This window comes from Labrus mixtus, chromosome 11 (genome assembly GCF_963584025.1).
Source record: "Labrus mixtus chromosome 11, fLabMix1.1, whole genome shotgun sequence".
In the NCBI taxonomy this organism is placed as follows: Eukaryota; Metazoa; Chordata; class Actinopteri; order Labriformes; family Labridae; genus Labrus; species Labrus mixtus.
In genome coordinates this window covers 22,937,053-22,956,158 of record NC_083622.1, presented here as the reverse complement: position 1 = coordinate 22,956,158, position 19,106 = coordinate 22,937,053, and the positions used below count along the sequence as shown (strand labels likewise).

The 19,106-nt window shown below is 38.4% G+C and overlaps 1 protein-coding gene across 1 annotated transcript in view; it reads right to left on the bottom strand.

Moving 5' to 3' along the window:
- Window positions 1–19,106, bottom strand: part of LOC132984238 (transmembrane protein 65-like) — a 35,369-nt gene that overhangs the window by 3,874 nt on the left and 12,389 nt on the right. The window contains exons 3-6 of the mRNA XM_061050982.1: window positions 16,632–16,676; window positions 13,154–13,221; window positions 11,458–11,512; window positions 5,821–5,863 (exon numbers count right to left, since the gene is read on the bottom strand). Coding sequence (XP_060906965.1) covers window positions 5,821–5,863; window positions 11,458–11,512; window positions 13,154–13,221; window positions 16,632–16,676 — 211 coding nt within the window. The remainder of the gene's footprint in view (window positions 1–5,820; window positions 5,864–11,457; window positions 11,513–13,153; window positions 13,222–16,631; window positions 16,677–19,106) is intronic.

Sequence of the window (19,106 nt, the reverse complement as noted above, 5' to 3'; positions counted from 1 at the left end):
AGAGTCCTAGTCGACATACAGCAAAGGGCCAAGGTTGGATTCAAACCCATGTGTCCCTGCATCGAGAAATATAGTCTCAAAAAATGCTGTTGTTAATCTTTGTTTGTTTTGTTGTAATGTGTCAGTATGTTGTTGTTGGTCCTTGTAATTAAAAAAATAATAAAAAGTTAATAATGAATTGAAATAAAAAAACAACAACTATTTAACACAACCAATCTGGGTTCTTGAGGCTCCTGAGGTTGTTTGTCTGTAATCCATCAATTATGTAAAAATAGAACTTCTTGCAGTCACAAATGCTGGTCCAGTGTCATGACCATGATAGTGACTGAAACTGAGAAAACAGCTACCGCACCTGACTGTAACGTGAGCAAAAATAAATTACAGTGTCATACAGTCAAGGAGTTTCAGTGTGCGTAAAAGAAATTCAGGTCAATATTTTTTTTTTCTCAGGTGGGGTTCAGCCGGTGGCACTAATGGATCCTCAGTTCACTGCACACACAAATGAGCTGCAGCTGGAGCTGTCGAGTCAGGGGAGAGATAAGACGTAAGTAGAGAAAGATAAGGAGAGAAGCAGAGGAAGCAAGTGTGTGTGTGTGTGTGTGTGTGTGTGTGTGTGTGTGTGTGTGTGTGTGCCAATAAGGATTTCATCATGTTGAAGCAGATAAAGCTAAAGTTGAACATTTCTATGAAAATAAACTTTCTGGAAATGTTTAAATCATTTTTATCTTTAAAAAAAAAATAATTAAACTAAATACAAAATGAACATTAGGCCCATACACACAACACGGCAAATCCTTATTGTTGCACAGCCTAGAACTATTCTGTTTACTCACATTTAAGGCAACAGGGGGCAGAAGTGAGTTTCATGTTTGATGATTGGAGCACACTATTGCTGCTCTGCTTATTAAATTAAAATCAAATTGAGATACATTTAAGTACATTGTTTTGTTTTGTTTGATTTTCCTGCTCCATACAACAGCACGTCACATTCATCCCATTTCACAAACTTGCAACAGCAGAAATCCTGTCTGCAGCATCGAAACATAAAGTACCTGCAGGAATAGTACACTGACATGATGAAATTTACTGAAAGCAGCGAGAGGCCCACGATACCTTCTCAACTCACTGGACTAAACTGAAGAGACTGACTGTGTGAAGCAGGCTGAAGGCTACAGAACGACACCTGATGCAAGCAAAACTCAATCCACAAAATCCATCTGGAAATATGCATATTATGAAGCTAAACCCATGAAAAATCATATATTAAGTTTGTTTCTTGGAGAAAATAAACAAGTCTCTTATTATTATCTCGCATTATCAACGTTTTGGCTAAAACAATGTGTTACATGGGGGTTAAAAAGTGAAAAGCCATAGCTGATCTCTTATTAGTGGTGAAATCAAGGACTCTGTGATGCAGAACCTAGAGGGAAAGATTAGCCATGAAAGGAAAACAAATGCTAAAATGGCAAGTAAGCTGAAGCAGATGGTAAAAACAGTGTCTGAAATTAGGCGGTTAGAGTGTTATTATAAAAAATATATCTTGGCAGGATAAAGTAGGATTATGCCACCATTATAACAAGTATCCACCTTACTGAGGTTTCCTTTGGCAAAACACTGACTCCCCTCTATTCTTTGTTACAGACACTGAGCTTTGAACCTGCTTAGAGGAAGCCAAGCCAAACTAGATGTCCCCTGAGGGGTTCAATAAAAGTCTCCCTATTGTTTAGTCCTGAAACTCTTACTGGAAAATATGAAAAACTGGAACTATCAGTCATCTTTTTCCCTGATCTGCTTTAAGAATACAAGGTCGTACAATATGTTTCACTTCTTATTCTGTTTCACTTCTTCCAGCATGCAATAAAGCATGTGTCAGGTAGAAATGCAGACATGACATCACAGGGTTACATACAAAGTTTTGTCTAAAAGGAAATCTGGGATGCCATTTTCATCCCTTAGAGCTCACTTATTTGATTCTCGAACTTTTTGTCCTATATTTCTAGATAGAAAGCTACTGAAGCTTTGAGTCTAGAAGGAATATAAATGACAGAACAGACTAAAAAGCAGTACCAGCAGGCTGAACGGTCAGAATGACTCAGGAACTAAATTACGGACTCCACAGAGGATAATCTGCTTCCCTTCATCTGTCAAAACACTCAGAGGAAAATCTTGCACATTCACCCAAGCATGAATCCTTACACACGAAATATACACACACTGACTCAGATGAGTATATCCGGACAGAGAAAAAAAAAACCCACCACACACTCACATGGGAAATGTTGTGTATGTGAGTCATGGCAGCACAGTTCAGTCACTGTCTTTAAGTGGAGGAAAACGGGCGTGCAGTGGGAGGATTTGTAAACAATCAGCGTGACATTATCACTACAATATTGACCAAAGAGACTCTGGAGGAGCATGCTCCAGTGACAGCTACATCTATTTGTGCTGTTCGATTACATGTCTGAGGAAACAAGACTTCCCTTGAGGTACCAGCTTCTCTGCAGTTCTTGTGGATTAACAAGCTTATACTATGATTGTAATCTTTTTCAGGACCACAAATTATCTATAGCAATCTCAAAATAGTAACTGATTGACATGTTCCAGTTTTTAGGACACAACCCTAATTCCTAAACAATTAGAACGTTGAATGAAATGTAAATAAAAAAGAATGTGATAGTTTGCAAAACATTGAAAGCCAAAATTGAATTGAAAATAGAAGAAAAACAACAAATGACATATCTAAACTGAGAAATGTCAGTGTTTATGGAAAATGATATGCCCATTTTGAATTTGATGCCTGCAACACTTTTAAAAAGAGTTGGGAAAGGGTCCTGTTTACCCCTCTGATGCATCTCTTTTTCTTTTAATAAAACTCTGTGAGGGTTTTAGGAACAAGAATCTTACAAAGTGTTAGGGGTCTATTTTCTCTAAATGTGAAAGTGGGATGTTTTACCATTCTTGCTTAATGTAACATTTCAGATTTTCAACGGTTCAGGGTCTTATTGTACGGTTCAAAGTACTCCAATCATTTTTAATTGGTGACAAGTCAGGACTGCTGGAAGGCCAGTTTGTTTTTTTTGTAGTAAAATACCAATACCAAATCTAAAGAAAAAGTCACCTGTTGAAATGCAAGAGTTTTGAAAAAAGCTACAATGATCTGTATATCTGCTCTACAAGATGATTTTGAAGAATGGTGCATCAGATTTGTATTTAAAGCTTCTCCTCTAATTGCAAAAAGCACAATACTGCTGCTTGTTTAGAGTGTTTCTCTATCACAACTGTTCACACTGGGCTGCTCTCCCTCAAATTTCTCTGGCTGACAAAAAAAAAAACATTCCAGCAATTGTAAACTGAAAAGCTTTCTAGTGGGGATGTTAGCAGCATTTTAATCACTCCCTCGAGCTTTTAATTTTGCTCATTAAGGCAGGAGGGAACCATTAAAAATGAACATCAGTACTCAGACTGCCGATCTACGTGCCAACTACGGGAAACATCCAGCAAAACACATCAATGTTTGGGTAAAGGAACAGGATAATAATTCAGGTATTTTAAATTGCTGGTTTTAATGAGGAAAGGACAGCAAAGAGTACATGCTGAACACTGGATAACAACCACTCTGAAAACGCATAAAGTTTTGTGAAATTATTATTATAGGCAAATCTTTCAAAAAAGGAAGTGCCTTTCTTTCACCTCAACAAAAATGAAAGAAACTGGTGCTTATCAAAACTTTAAAGCACAGTAATAAGACATTTATTGACTCAGCCATACCAGCGACTTTCTCTAACCCAGAGGAGTGAAAATCGATCCAAAAAGCTACTTTACTTCCGATTGGGGCAGTGTGGACCCAAGCTACCCAACACTGATTCTGCAACAATAGTACAGTAAAGACACTTTTGGGATCTCCTCAAGTGAAAGATTTCATGAACAGCCTTAGCAGTCAGTCTACTGAGCCTCCTTCTGTCTGCAAGAGAGATTTAAAGAAAACAACTTGTGCATGTTTGCATTAAAGCCTCTCCACTTTGAAACGGGCATAACAACACATTTGTTGCTGTGAAAAACACCTGAGAGACTCTGCAGCATGAGAAACAGCCTTCATACTCACAAGTGTACATCCATCAAAATAAAAATAAAAACCCATCCTCTCTTGTCTGGTCTAATCCAGTCTCACCTTGACATACTGGTCACAGGGGCCACACTATCCAATTATGATTGAGTGGCAAACACCGACACACAATCACACACAGAGCCAAACCTGTGCGTCTCCACTGAGAGCATTTACAACAGCCAGAACAGCTCCGCTAATCCATCACTCTAACAAGGTAAAATGGCACCAGAGTGATTTCTGTAATTTTTACACCTTCATCTATTTATTACCTTATATCAGTTCTTCTGAAGCTGAATGCATTTAAATTTAGAATAAAAGTAATAACTAATTGAGTCACTGAATTTCACTAAAATGAAATCAACAGCCTGCTGGTAGCAGAAGGTCGGCATCTTCCTCTATGACTTTAACTTTTATGAAGCAGCCTATGAAGCTGGTTATTGTCCCTAAAGGCACTGGGGGGCTCTGGAGTGGATAGCAGTCATGAATCAGCTGACTGAACCGCATAACACACTGAAATCATTAGAAACGAACCGAGAAACATCAATGTTTTTTTTTCAGACTGAATAGGAAATAAGCTTCCACTTCTCGTGGGTCATTGTGCTGTTATTGATCAGAGCAGCTGCAGGCTAGCGTTGTGACACATGTGAGCAGACATGGTGGTCATTGTTCTGATTCTGGTTTGAGTCATAATGTTGGAAGACGGAAAGAGAAGCAGCCTCTTATTAATTTCATTTATTCAGTGGTAACAAACAAAAATGAGGAAAGGTGGAGGAGGAGAAAATTCAAGACAATACACTTGAATTCTGGTTGGTTTTTATGAGGTTATTAAAGACAGCTTTAATGCCTTTATTACCAAAATATGGAACATACTATGTGCATGGTGTTTCATGAACAATTTACCACACAAACTCCCTGACCGACAAAATCTAATATATTCCCACTATGATTTTGATAATATAAATTAGAACAGAGTACACAGAAAATGTTCTTCATCTGAATCAGTCAACTATTCAAATTTACCTAATTAACAATTCCTCATGGGTGTATTGAAGTAATTTTGAACAGTAAAAGAATAATATTTACACATCTAAAATAACAATCAAAACACAATGTGATCACACAGAAGACAAATATATCCTCGAAAATAGGCGTCTAACACGTTTGACACTGAGATTTGATTCATAAATATATGTTTACAAATTCCACTTGAGTCACTTGAAAAACAGTCTGTTGGAGTCAGGCTGCAGATCCGGCTCACTTAGGAACACTTTGTGATTTGATTTAATCAAACCACATTCATACATTTAAGTTAGTTTTTCTTTTCCACGGTAACGTCCCTTTTTATGCTTTGCACGTCCACAGTCTCCTCTCTACAGGACACAAACCTTTAGTGGCTGCTCATGCTTATCGTCCACTGTGCCTAATTCAGTAACGACTAATTTAATGACTTGGCCTTCATTTAAGAAAAGGAAATGAATGCAAAAGGACGGTAAACCTTCATATTTAAGAAGTCATTAAAAAACAGTGTATTTGGCTGTGGAACACTATTGTTGTAATTATCTAGATCATGGGAGATAAATTATGGTATTGAAATGGTCGTCCTCAACACTACATCACTTGACCTGTTTCCATCCTCCTACAAACTGCCTTGATCTGCAGAAACCTTATGGAAAATTATGCGTGTCTGTATAAGTGCGTGTGTGTGGACTTCTTACCCTAGTCCTGCCAGATCAGACACCAGGTTGCCAAGGGCAGCAGCTGCAAAAAAAATTGTGAGGAGAGGGAGAGACATGATTAGAAAATGAGTTTGGAAATTGAGGTTTGTGTCGAGGACAGCCAGAAGGCACAGAGCACAGATTGGTTCGAGCGGAAACTGCGACATTTTTCATCATGTGAAACACAATATATGACAGTTTTCCATGTTCCTCTGGGAGGCAAGTTAATCTCGGTGTGCTCCTTATTTATAGGGTATCAAATGAATCTCCCTCATTATTTATAAATACAAGCTAAGCTATGAGGACAAGAACAATTAAAATGCAGAAAAACAACATGAGCTACATAGGAAGTGACTTTACAGGAGGACTGAATAAGGTGCAGTGTAGGCGCAGCACTTGTACATCAAAGACATTAGAGGTGATGGTGCGCTCCTATATGTCACTTGAAATCTCTTGTGTCCTTCACAGGCTACAGAGGTTTGACTTTCTTAAAGCACGTATCTGTACCTGTTAAACAAGAAAGCTGGAGAGAAGCATGCATTTCAATTTTCTTCACATGCCTTCCTCTGATCCCTACTTTAAGATATTACAGCACCATGCTGTATGTTACGAGACTGGCCAGCAATCTCTCCTAATTAAAATAAAATACACACAGAGGTTATTCTTTACCAAGTTGGCTTTTGCATTCTGGCATTATTAAGGATGCAGATGCACAGTTAAAGTTCTCTTTCATGATGACTTGCTCTCTGATTGCAATGGGCTCATCAGAGAAGTAGACATAACAAGATCAAAACAAGAGCAAGGGTCAGACCTCGTGTGTTACAATCCCTGAATATTATTCTGATATTACATGGAGCAATTCTGCAGGAGGGGGAGTAAGGAAATAGAGCATTGCGGAATCTGATTTTACTCTTTTCTCCTAAAGGGAAGAATGACTGTGCATTACCTCCTTCTCTTGTCCATGACCCTGAGTTCAGAGTGTTACTGAGCTGCTGCAGTGGCCCAGGCTCCCTCAGGGTAACACAAAGAAGCAGTGTGCCATCTCTGCTAACACACAACCTCCATCACACTCTGTGAGGTCTTTGGTGCAAAACAACCCAGCTGACTTCCTGCTACTGTAGCAATATAGTTGAAATTACAGTTTCTGCCTACTGACAATCCCTGGTGAAGCATGTGAACAGTCCCACATGACCTGCACCTACATTAATAAACACAGAGGATTTCAGATAATACTCAAGCTTTGCAGTATAATAACAGAAGTCTGAGTGTGCCAGGAAGTGTTGTTTTCAGAGTGTCTTTCACCCTAACCTTGTTATCCAGAGACTGGCCTGCCTTCTGACACAAATCATCAATGTTAATAAGCTGCTGGTTTGTCCATATTTGGCTCCTTATAAGACATTTTAGTTTGCTGCTCTGTGAAAAGCTCTGTAGTTGACCTTTTCATGATGTCAGAGAGAGGCAGAGCGTTTGCAAGTTTCTAATTCTTTTGCCAATTAGTCAGAGCCAAAGTACACAAAAGTAGGTCTGAGCTGAATAAGGAAATTATTCCGGTATTTTTAACCAAAAGGATTGTTTGCACTGGAACTTGAAACTTCAGAATTGTCAGGCTGCCCCTCACAGAACATGTATTTTTGTGTGTCAGTTTTTACACATGTTTAAATTGTCAACATATTTATTTCATTCAAATCAACCAACTGAACCTAAGCTATGTAGCAACAGACCGCTTTTGTGTCAAACCTTGTTGACCATTTTGTTTGGAGTCAATACATCACCTTTTGTATGAAGAACTAAACATGGAAGATTTGTATGGTGGAACTCTAGTGAGTTATATTTTAAATAGAATAACCTGGAATGAAACGACTATATGAGTCAGTCAGACTTTCCACGTTAGTAATGGTTTTAAATGTTTATTGCCGCAGCAGAACATCGTTTGTGTTTTGGTGTCAAGGCCTTTCACTCCGTGCAGATTTAATTTATATGCAGATAATGGAGGAGTGATGAGATAATATCTCAAACCCCCCCTGGGCGGAGCCTGTGGGTGGACACTGGGGAAGAGGTGGGTTTGAAAGTAAGAGCGCAGCAATGTTGCAGGGAAGCGGAGGCATCGGCAGAGCAGAGGGAGAGACTGGAATTCTTGCATTTTAAATAGACCGCCAAATTTGGAAGATGTGTCTCTCAGATAAATGTGGAGGATTACGCATGTCAAGTGTGAAATCACTCTGAACTACCTTGCATGTGTCACTCAATAAGTTGAAGTAGATGCCACAAATGGGGGCAGAAAAGGTAAACAAATGCTTTAAGACATGTGAGACATGTGTGTGTGCACACATACTACATGCCACATCTGTATACCAGTAAGACCGAGCACCAGATGACCAACCCAGTCAAACAAACATTTGGGATTACCTGATATTATAAGCAAACATTTTCCTTTTTTTGAAATTCCTAACAAAACTATTCCTCTTACTTGATTGAAAATTGTCTCCGGGGCAAAGATTGAAGGATGTTTGAAAGAAAAAAAAAAAGGTAACAAAGTAAAGATGATTAAAAGTAATTAGATCATGTGCTGTCATTATACATCATAGCTTTGAACAGGCCCTCAAGGACGCAGATGTAATGGAGAGCCTATCAGACTCAATTATGTGGTCAAGCTGCTCAAATGTATAGCAAGACAAGGTCAGCAGTCTGTATTAAACTCACTGCCCTCTGCTGATGCAGTCCACCTCCACAGGTTGGTGAGGTGCAATCACTCTCCCATTAACACTAAGTGATTCAGTTCCTCATATTATACCCATAGTCCCTAAACTATCATTTCAAATATGATAAAATAAATAATTCCTTAAAAAAAGGTGAGGATGAGTAAGCTGGGTCTTTTCAGGGAAGGTGAGAGAGAAAGTTTAAGATATTTTTCACTTCCTGGTCACAAAAATAAATGAACCAATCCGCCGCCAACACAGAGCCATTTAAATGTCTTCAGTTCCTTTTTTCCCCATGATAACTCTATGATAGACGTCTCTGTCTTTCATAGCAAACTTTCACAAACTTTCTAGTCCTGCAGCTAATGCAGAGATACCGTCTGCATGTGTTTTATCTGGAATCGTCTACTGGGGGATAAATGAGCCGTGAAACTATGTGGAATAAGAAAATGGGGAAAAACCTTTTAACATCATTTCTTGTTCTTGTCTGCAAGGCACGCTCGCCAGCTATACATCATACTGATGGGCGTGTATGAGAAGAGAGCTTTACAGTACCTGGAGTGTTTCGACAACAACAACTACACACACAAGTACAACACATGTGTAGCTGCCCCACACACAGGTGTTACCCTGGGTGTGTGTTTACAGTATGTGTGCCTCCATGTGTGTCTGTATGTGATTGTAATGTAGCTGACAAAAGGCTTTATGTATAGAAGGTAGGTGTGGAAACTGGTTTTGGTCACAAAACAGTAACCCTGAGATTAGAGAGAAAGAAATGAAGAAAAGCAACCAGGCAGGATTTATTCAGCTTACAGGGTTCAATTTTATAAAAGTTAAGAGAGCTGTTTCATAGATATATTTCTGCCACATGATTCTATGAATAGAGTTAAAATGTTAAAAATGTGCAGATTTAGGAAAAGCTCTTGTCTTTGAAGGAAACTCTCAGCAAAGCATGGCGGTTTGGTGAGTTAATCACTTTAGAATCAACTTATAATGGATTTAATCCTATTTGGAGATTTCACATCATTACCTTGGTTTACATTGTATTAATGGCCTAACTCAGCTGGAGACCCTTTGAACAGTACAGCCTCAATCGTCTCTGAGCCAGCTGAGCCACGTTTGCCCTCTAGAAAATCTGTGATTGGTGGACTTGACTGCAGACTTGACAATGGTGCTAAATCAGTGTGGCCGGGGTTAGATACATGCAGCCTCTTGATTTACAGACCTCCAAGTGTTCCCACTGTCACAGGAATAAGAAACAAAACAAGTGCTGTGAGTAAAAGTGATGGATAGTGGGTTGAAGCTGTGCTCGAAGAAAGAACTGAATCTCTTTCTGTTTGTGATCTCTAACTTCAGGGGGATTTCTACAGCTAGGGTTAGCTGACAGACGAGGGTTTGGATATCTCATCATACCACTCGGAGATAACAAGCTGAGTCAAACTAAAAGTGATCCACCAGGAACCTTATAACCTTCTTGTCTATAAATCCCAGCAGGCCTGACATATTGTATCTCCTTAGGCTTAATCAAATTCAAATTTTTCACTTATTGTAAAAGCCTGAATAGAAAAACAAGGTGAAATGTATATTTTGAAAGAGAAAATGATAATTTAAATTGTAAATCTAAGACTAGGATCAAGTCAAAGCGTGTTTGACACAAAGATAGTCAGGTTAGGTTTTAAATGCCTATCCACACTTTATCCCTGAAAGATCACTTCCATATATAGCGGGTCAATTTTTTCCACATTTCTCCAGTTCTTCACACAGAATAGAAAAACGCCTCAGGTCTGCTGCAGCATTAGCTCAGACTCCAACTAGTGATATCAGTTTATGATGCTCGCTAAAACGACAAAAAACACCCTGCTATCACCACCAGAAACAACAAAGAAACAGAAGAGACTTAAAATCATCTCATTTTACTGGACACCACTTCAAAAAGCAAAGTAAAAAGACACAGCTGAATAAACTGGATTTCACTTAAACATGTTGCATTGTTCCCACTGACAGTGGTAAAGATGGACTTTGAATTTGACTAAAGATACATATATTCAGAAAAATTGACCTTTTAGTTGTTTTTACCAATGTTAAATATGTAGAAAGGGACAAAGTATAATTTTCACCTTAGTGTGATCCTCTTCTTTGTCATTTGTAATAAACTGTAACGTAAGTGTTTTTAACAAGTACACTCAACATGAGCGGATGATAATATCAACATGCAAATGTGCCTCTTTGAGCTAAGATAATATTACCAAACTAATTTCATCTGCTTGAGAACTTCATTATCATATTTATGAAATTATCATTATCAAGGCGACCCTGTGTCACTCTCTCTCTGTTTACTTTCTCTGATGTTATTTCACTGTGTCGGTTTTTTCTAATCAGTGTCACTGCAGGGGTCAGGTTGTGAGTTTATCATTAAAACTTCATGATGAGATAATTTATCCAGCTGACACTGATATTGAGAATGCCTCTTTCTGTATCTTTTTAAAGAGTTGGGAGTCCTCTGTGACTTTAGAAAATGATCACTCTAATTAGAAAAAGACAGAGAGTCAGACCGACAGAGTTTTGAATCTAAACTAAGTCTCTGAAGTCTTTTTTAAAGTTTATGTAAAAAAAGAAAAAAGAAAAAAAAGAGGCACATGATTTAAACATATCTGAGAACAGACAGGTACAGACGTTTGTAAAGAGATTTGTCTGAATTATGCCTGCAGAAAGTATTGAGGATGTTAACAGTGCTGTGCAGATATCAGCAGCATTGTGTCATCATTTACATCATGAAAAACATCCATTACAGAAAATGCAATTCTATGCATAAGATATAATTATAAGTAGATTTATATCAATAAGATAAACAAAAAAGAAAAGAACATCAGATCGCATCATCTCTGTCATAACTGTTTATCCTTCCCTTATAAATAATACAGTAACTGTGAGATGCTCTTACCTGCCATAGTTGAAATACCGAGGATCACTCCAATAGATAACTCGATCTGTGTGCCCTGGAAAACACACATATACACACACACACACACACACACACACACACACACACACACACACACACACACACACACACACACACACACACACACACACACACACACACACACACACACATTACAGGAATCACTGAGTCCTTCAATAAGACGAAACATCACTGGCAGCTAGTGTAGTGTTTGGGGCTATGAGGTATGAAATATATATGTGTTCTTTCTCGATATACTTAAGGGCATAATACAGAAATGTCTTTTTTCCAACTGTGACCTTTCATCAATTTTTGTGTTTTCAAGCGACTTATTCTGGACTATAAATAGACGGTTCATGATGCAATAACATTGCATTGAAAAAGCACATCTCTTTGAATCCAAAATGCTGCAGTAAGGCTTCGTACACGAACCAGGACAAAACTTGATTTTCATTTATTATACAAGAAAAGATTAAAAGTAACATTACACAAGTTACAAACAGGGCTGACTCAGTTAAAGCTGGTTTACAGCAGATTCCTGTTCTGCAGCACATAAAAAACAAAGACCAAATCACAACCAACAAATTGGTCCGTGGTAGCTTCCAATCAAAGTCACACGTCACATTAAAGATTCAGAAGAGTTACTAGAAGCTTCAGGACTTTCAGCTGACGGTTTCCCCGCTTTAGTCGGGGACCTTTTATCTGCTACAAAATGGAGAGCAGCGTGAGATCTTCGGGAAGGAAGCATTCGATTCTCTTTGTAGACTGAATTAAAAAAAGGAAACGCTCTGAATGTGCGAGTCCAGTCAGACTGTTGCAGTCACTGACTGTTAGAAATACTACTTCAGAAAAAGCAAGAGCTGTTCAGAGAGAAATTCATCCTCAAAGTGTGAGAAGTTTTTGATTTGCATACCTTTGAAGAATCTGTTTTTTATACATCAAAAGCATCAATTGATCTTGCAAAATATCTGTTCATTCTTACTTCTGTTGTATTGTTTATTGGGGAAAGCTTTTCGAAATATTTTCCTGACGAACACTTTCCTTTCCACACAACAAACTTTGTTTGTTACCAGGACAGTCAACTATTTATTAGCTATTTGACTTCTGCCCCCTGTTCTTGAAGAGCACCTGAGCACTCCTCTACATTATTTAACCCTGTGCAGCACTCGCTTCAACCTTTTTTTCCCCTTTTAAAATTACGTCTTATTTAGCTTTACTCCCTCTTGTTTGTTTGTTCAGTGTATTTTTTCTCACTCTATACCACGATTCTTGTAGAGGTCCAAAAGAATTCATCATCTCTGCGTTAAAAATGACACTGCTTTGCAAGCACTCTTTGAATTATGCTAATAGTTGCATGCTCTTCCACTGGCTTTTAATTTGAGTATGTGGAATACTTCACAGCGCCTCCACAAAGAGCGTGGTATGCCAGCGGCAAGCAAATGATTACAACTGTACGAGATGTTAAAGACAAAAGAGAAAAAGAAGAAGGACTCTCAGAAACAGTCTTTAAACATTGATGTAGAGCTGGTGTGAACTGACTGACTTAAACAGTAAGATGAATCTCGCTCTTTCTGCCATGTTGCTTCCACCATACAGCACCATGGGTACAAACATTATATTATCTTTACACGGACTAATTCTGTGAGTCTGAACTGTGTGAAGTCGACACACTTACAGCGAGGATCATGATGCAGTTGTCCAGGAATCCAAATCCAACGAAAGGGAGTGCGTTGTGCAGCAGAACTGTGAAATAACAAATGAAACAATATATGAGGAACGCACGCAGAATGATCATATGAGCCTGGTGAAGCAGAAGTGTAACAGAATAAACAGAAGATACAATATAAGGTTTTAAAACAGGTGTCAGCTCAAAGGTAAACTGATACAGTGAGGCTGCTGTCGGGGGATGCTGATATAAATAAAAAGAGGATTATAACTTTTCTATTCATGCGTGCTTTTTTAAATACTGCTATAAAGATAAGAACATCAGCAACTGAAGCGACAGAGCAAACAAGAGTGAATCTGAAAGCAAAATAATCCCAAACACCAGAAAGAAGGAAAGCTTTGCTAGATTAATGTTAAAGAGGATACATTTAACAATATATTCCAATCTCAGTCTCCACTTTTATGAAATGTTAGCCATGCTGAGTTAACCGTTTGTATTCTCTGGTGTATTTAAAGCATTATCTTGTCTCAGTTGTGTAATGATTTACTTTGTTTCCACCTTTGTTAAGAGGATGAAGCAAAGATTTACAGACTGATGAATTTGTAACGTATCAGTACATACTAACAACTTGTTGATGTGTTGTTTCTGAAGCCCAGTCAAGGCCATCTGCAAAACATGTCTTTCCCTAAACTGGGGTTTGTCTAGTTTATTTGAAAAAGGTTTAGGTTAAATATTGGCCTTTTGCAGAAATCAAATATCAAGCAGCTCCAACCAGTAAAACGCCCTACGACTGTATCTATTTCTCCACACAGTAATGAATGTGTCACTTTGAATGCATAAATAGATGCAATGTTTGTCGACTCGATATTGTGATTTTTAAAACAGTATTTTAAATGTCGCCCACCACTGCCCCGGGGATAATGTTTTTTCTAGTAGAAGTTCAAGTGAAGTTCAGTCTAGTTCAAGTCATTTAAAGTGTTTGCTCAAAGCACAACTGGAAAAAAAAGTAAGATGTCATTTCTTCTCTGGAGCTCCTCCTCTTCTTCTTCTGCTCTCCGACAGTACAGATTCATAGTTCGATCTTGCTGTTTGAGCCTCAGCACACAAAGCACTCACTCGTGTCTTCAGCACAGACTTTAATTTCTTCAGGAGCCGCTCTGACTGAACTGTGAAGAAAACTCCATCTCATAGCAATCACACCTGCTGTACAACCAAATCCTGAGGTTTGTTTTGGATATTTCACAGCAGAAAACACAATCTATCACACAAGAGTGAAAAGTATCAACTCTGCTTCAGATCAGAAGAATATACATTTTATTATACTGTTTGCCTCCAGTGTCTCGAGTGTTTTCTCACTGAGAGCATCATTGACAAGTGCAATTGAGTGACGACTGACTATGTGACTCTTTGTCTTCACGTCCAGCATAGTTTTTATCGACTTTCACAACAGGGATTACCAAGAACCCCAATTTTTAATTTCCCAATCATCACTCCTTCGGCACTCTCGGCTGTTTAAAACCACATTAACCTGCCTAACACATTAAAACCCTCGAGGACAAAATGTCTTTCAGTGTTCTTATCCAACATAAGAAGGAAGAAAATCAAAAACGGCTTCTCTGGCTTTTATTTCTTCATTTTTGTACATTCTGAATACAATAGTCATTGTAGAGCTGTTTGGAGGATGTGTTTAGTTAAAGTGGGTACATTTCATTATGATCTTATCACTTTACTTTTATCTTCAGACTCATTTTATCAACATGAGGACAAACGTTGCTTCTTTGTTTTACACTGCAGCGATTCTGTACAGAGAACTTTGCAGATTTTTAATTTAACATTTTGCTCACGTCACATTTTAACTACTTTATCCGCATTAATGGAAATACACATTCAGTGCTCCACAGATTGAATTGAAATCATTAACAGTATTTTCCTTTGATTGAGCTGAGCAAATAAGAGCAGGGTTGAGACATTTATTCTGTAAACTTCAGCTCCAGTATACATAAAGAAAGAGCTTGAAGCATTTAATTAGTTTTTAAGCTTATATAGTGGTGTGAAGAAATGTTTTTTGCAGTAACTATCATCCACTGAACACTGAGAAGGAGAAAAGGAAAGAAAAAAGTACATCCAACACTGAGACAATTCTGTCATGAGAAAAATCTTAAGTGCTGGTTAGGTTTCACTCGGCAATGTTTTCTTAAGTGAAAAGCAAGAAAGACTGCATTTCATCACAACAAGGTAACACTGAGCTTCAGAGAGATATTGTCCTTGTAGTTGTTCATTTTCATAAAGACGTCTCTGTTTAAATTTATGCTGAGAAAACAAAGAGAGTGAAAACACAAGTATCCTGAACAATTTTGGGTTCAGCAGCAGTCTTTCCAACCTCTCAGTAGGAGAGAGGAGGACAAAAATCTGAGGTCAGGTCAGTAAAAAGATCTCTGCAGGGTGAAGTACACCTGCATTCACTTTTAGCTGAGTGTGTGCAGGTGGATGACACATGTGTGAGGGCATGAGCTTTCATTGGGACTGAGAAATGAGCTGCAAAACACTGTTTCATGATTGGAATATTATACATGACCCCTTTAAAAATAGAAATGAAATAAATGAATTCTCATTCCTAACTCACATGAAAAGAAAAGAGCAACAAACTTCATGTGGAATACATTTTCAAACATGTCTGAAAGTAAATATCACAGTTTTTCCCTCTTTGCTTTGTGTGCTTATTCAGTATTTCTTAAACCAACTGTTGTGATCATTTGCAGTTCCACTTCTGCATTCTACATTCACTATGCTAATGTTTTTGTTGTTGTCATTTTTACATCTTGATGTTTAAAAACCATGACCCAAATCAGTTCTAGATATTCTTTTGCCCCAAGACAATATACATGAAGTTCATCAGTGTAAGCTAATGAGTCATATCAAACATAAGTACTAAACAATAAAACTGCTAATATGTGAATATGAATAGGTTCAAAGTAGCTGCAGAGACAGTGCATGCTGGTGTATCATATCCTTAACCCCCTTAGCACTTAAATGACTGCCTGCCTGTATGGATGTGTCTTATGTTCTGCTTGCTGCTATTGACTCTGAAGCATAACCTGGAACATAATATAAAGGTGAAATATTGTGTGTTTTGTATCATAGAGTGGCTTTTAACAGCTTATCATCACTAATTTCTGCCTGTATATAATCCACAAACCTTGTCTTGCATCATAAATAGCTACTTCCATCTTTGGCAACCAACTTGAGACTTTAGGGGGAAAAGCTTATGCAACATATCTGCTCATGGAAAATGTAACAGTCAGGCTCATATGTGAGACTTTTTCTTTTCCTTTCGGGACACTATGGAAACTAAGGCATCAATAAGCCACAATGTCTTGCTAATTTGTTCTCCTCTGAACCAAGCCTCCAAACAAAAGCAATAAAATACACATGAAAACAGACTTATTACATTATATCAACCAAGATTACCAAACATTTGACCTCTTACCATATCTTAACTGTGCTGCAGTGGGCGGTGCAATCTCCAGCTGCCCTAAAAAAAAAGAAGAGAAAACCAAACATTATAAAAAATCTTCATCTCCTACGGTCTGCTTTTCAATGGAGGCTAAAAGTCACAATAAATGTCAGACGGCTCTTAAATGGCACAGCCCATCAGTCACGACCTTTTAAATACAGAGAGAAGAGAGAGAAAAGAAGGGAGTGAGAGAGAGAGATAGAAAACATTTCAGCAATGTGTCATGAGTGATGAGGAGGTGTCAGAGAGAGGAGGAAAGATTTTCTCCCCTGGTGGAACCTCCCCTGAGCGAAACAGAGGTGAGGACAAAAGTGACGCAAATGATAAGTCTGCTGCCAGTTAGGCTGCAGAGGAGGCCTGCAGTGTGTGTGTGTGTGTGTGTGTGTGTGTGTGTGTGTGTGTGTGTGTGACATTTATTTTCTATCCCCACACTTAAAGTGATAAAATCATTTGACATATCAGTGATGAAAATAAAGTGACTTCACTGAGATTTCTTAATAACTTTTCCCCATTTCTCACTTGAGTTAAGGGTCATCTATGAAGTTAAGGGGCTATGACATTTTCCTGCAATGAACGGTGGTGGAAAGAATACGTGTCAGCCTGGATGTGCCACATTAAAGCAACACTCACTATATCACTGATTTAATCAGGGACTTGGTGAAAAAAAAAGAAGTAATATACTTTGATTTTAAGGACAGAAGTCACGATCGTTTCCTTTGCAAGAAGTGTGAAATTAGACTTGTTTTACTGAGGTCAATAAAAATGTTAGACCACTGCTCCATCAGTTACAGGTGTTAATGCAGCACTGCACGCTTAACCAGGCTGAAACAGATTGTGCATGCTGATGAGGAAGTTGTAGTCAATCCAAGCAGGGTCTGTCTTCATCGTTACCAACCAAAGAAGTAAAAAGGACAACATGACAGCTCCCCTAAAGGGAAGCCAAAACATTCTGAGCTCCTCCTACTGACTGACTGACTGACTGCAGTAAAGCTCATGATGTCCACCTCCTCCATGTTAACAGATAGGACATCGGTCAAACTAGAAAATCTAATGCAATGATTGACATCTATCTTGACAAATGCAGCCCCTGTTGTATGCGCAGGATTAGCAGAAAACGGGGCAAAGCGAGAGAAAACTTAACAAACACTAACACAAGAATTATTTAACTTTTCAAAACCAGGAGGGTCTGCTTCTGAAGACTGTGAGGACCTGGAGGATGAAATGTGTGTTTTTGTTACCTGAAGGGGCAGAACTTCAATACTGAGACAGTCAAGGGGGTATTTTGGCTTCACTTTTGTACAACAAGTGGAGGTGGAGATGTGTCATCCATCTCCATGTACAGTCAGTTCTACCAACCCCCAGGCACACATGCATTCATACAAAGATGCCTACAAACAAAAATGTGAAACTCCCGCCCCCACAACTCCCAATAAGCTTGCTTTATATGAAATAAAATGCCAAAATCCTAATATGGTTTGTGGGAGAAAAGCTATTTCTGCCAAGTTCAGACTCTGGAAATTAACCAGCTTTTTAAAATGACATGCTTTATTTTTTTTATCTTAAATACACTGCTATTGCTTTACATAAACTTAAACATTGTTATTTGGCAAACCTTTTCACTTTATAATGCTAGATTCAAAATGTAATATCACAAAATTCAAAAGAAGAAGAAACCCAAAGCAGAAAATATGCCATCTTTTTCCATCCTGTTGGCTCTCCCCACCAATTTCCATCCCTCACTTCCTCCTTTTCTTTCAGGACTCGGTGTCATGTTTCAAGCTCATTACTCCAGTCCGCAGTTCAACCAGCATCTCATGTTGCGGACAAAACCGCAACAGACAATTGTTCCCCTCAATTCTATTCCTTTCATCAGTGCACCAGAAAAACCCCCACTGCTGACACATTCACAGGGATGCACGCACAGCAACATTACTGTTTGTTTATCATTAGTTCTCACACAGGCCTGTCATTGACTCCAGTCACTGCAGCACCTTGTATACATTTATCTCATTTCACAGGTATTAAAAATCCTCTCAGCTAAAGAGACAAAAAATATCAAACTATAAGACAAGAACAAGCTGGCAGACATGAAAATGCTCCCACACAAGATGGGTGGTGTGAGTAATTTAATACAGGAACACAGTGCTTTCTGTTTATCACCCATTCAGGAGCGGTTAAGGCTTTAATTAAAGAGCTTTCAATGATTCTCCTGTGCTGCTCTGTGAGCGAAGTAAACTACTGCACCAACCACATGACTTTCCTCTATAAACCTCACTTCAAACAGCTGATGCTGAGTTAATCTCATCTTCCATTGAAACAAATACTCTGCAAGATAACATGACAGTTATATGTCACTAACCAGTATGCCATGGTTCAACAAACATATACATGTTAGTTTTATTTTTATCAAAATTGTTGCAGCACATGAATCCATTTGCTACTCTTGCC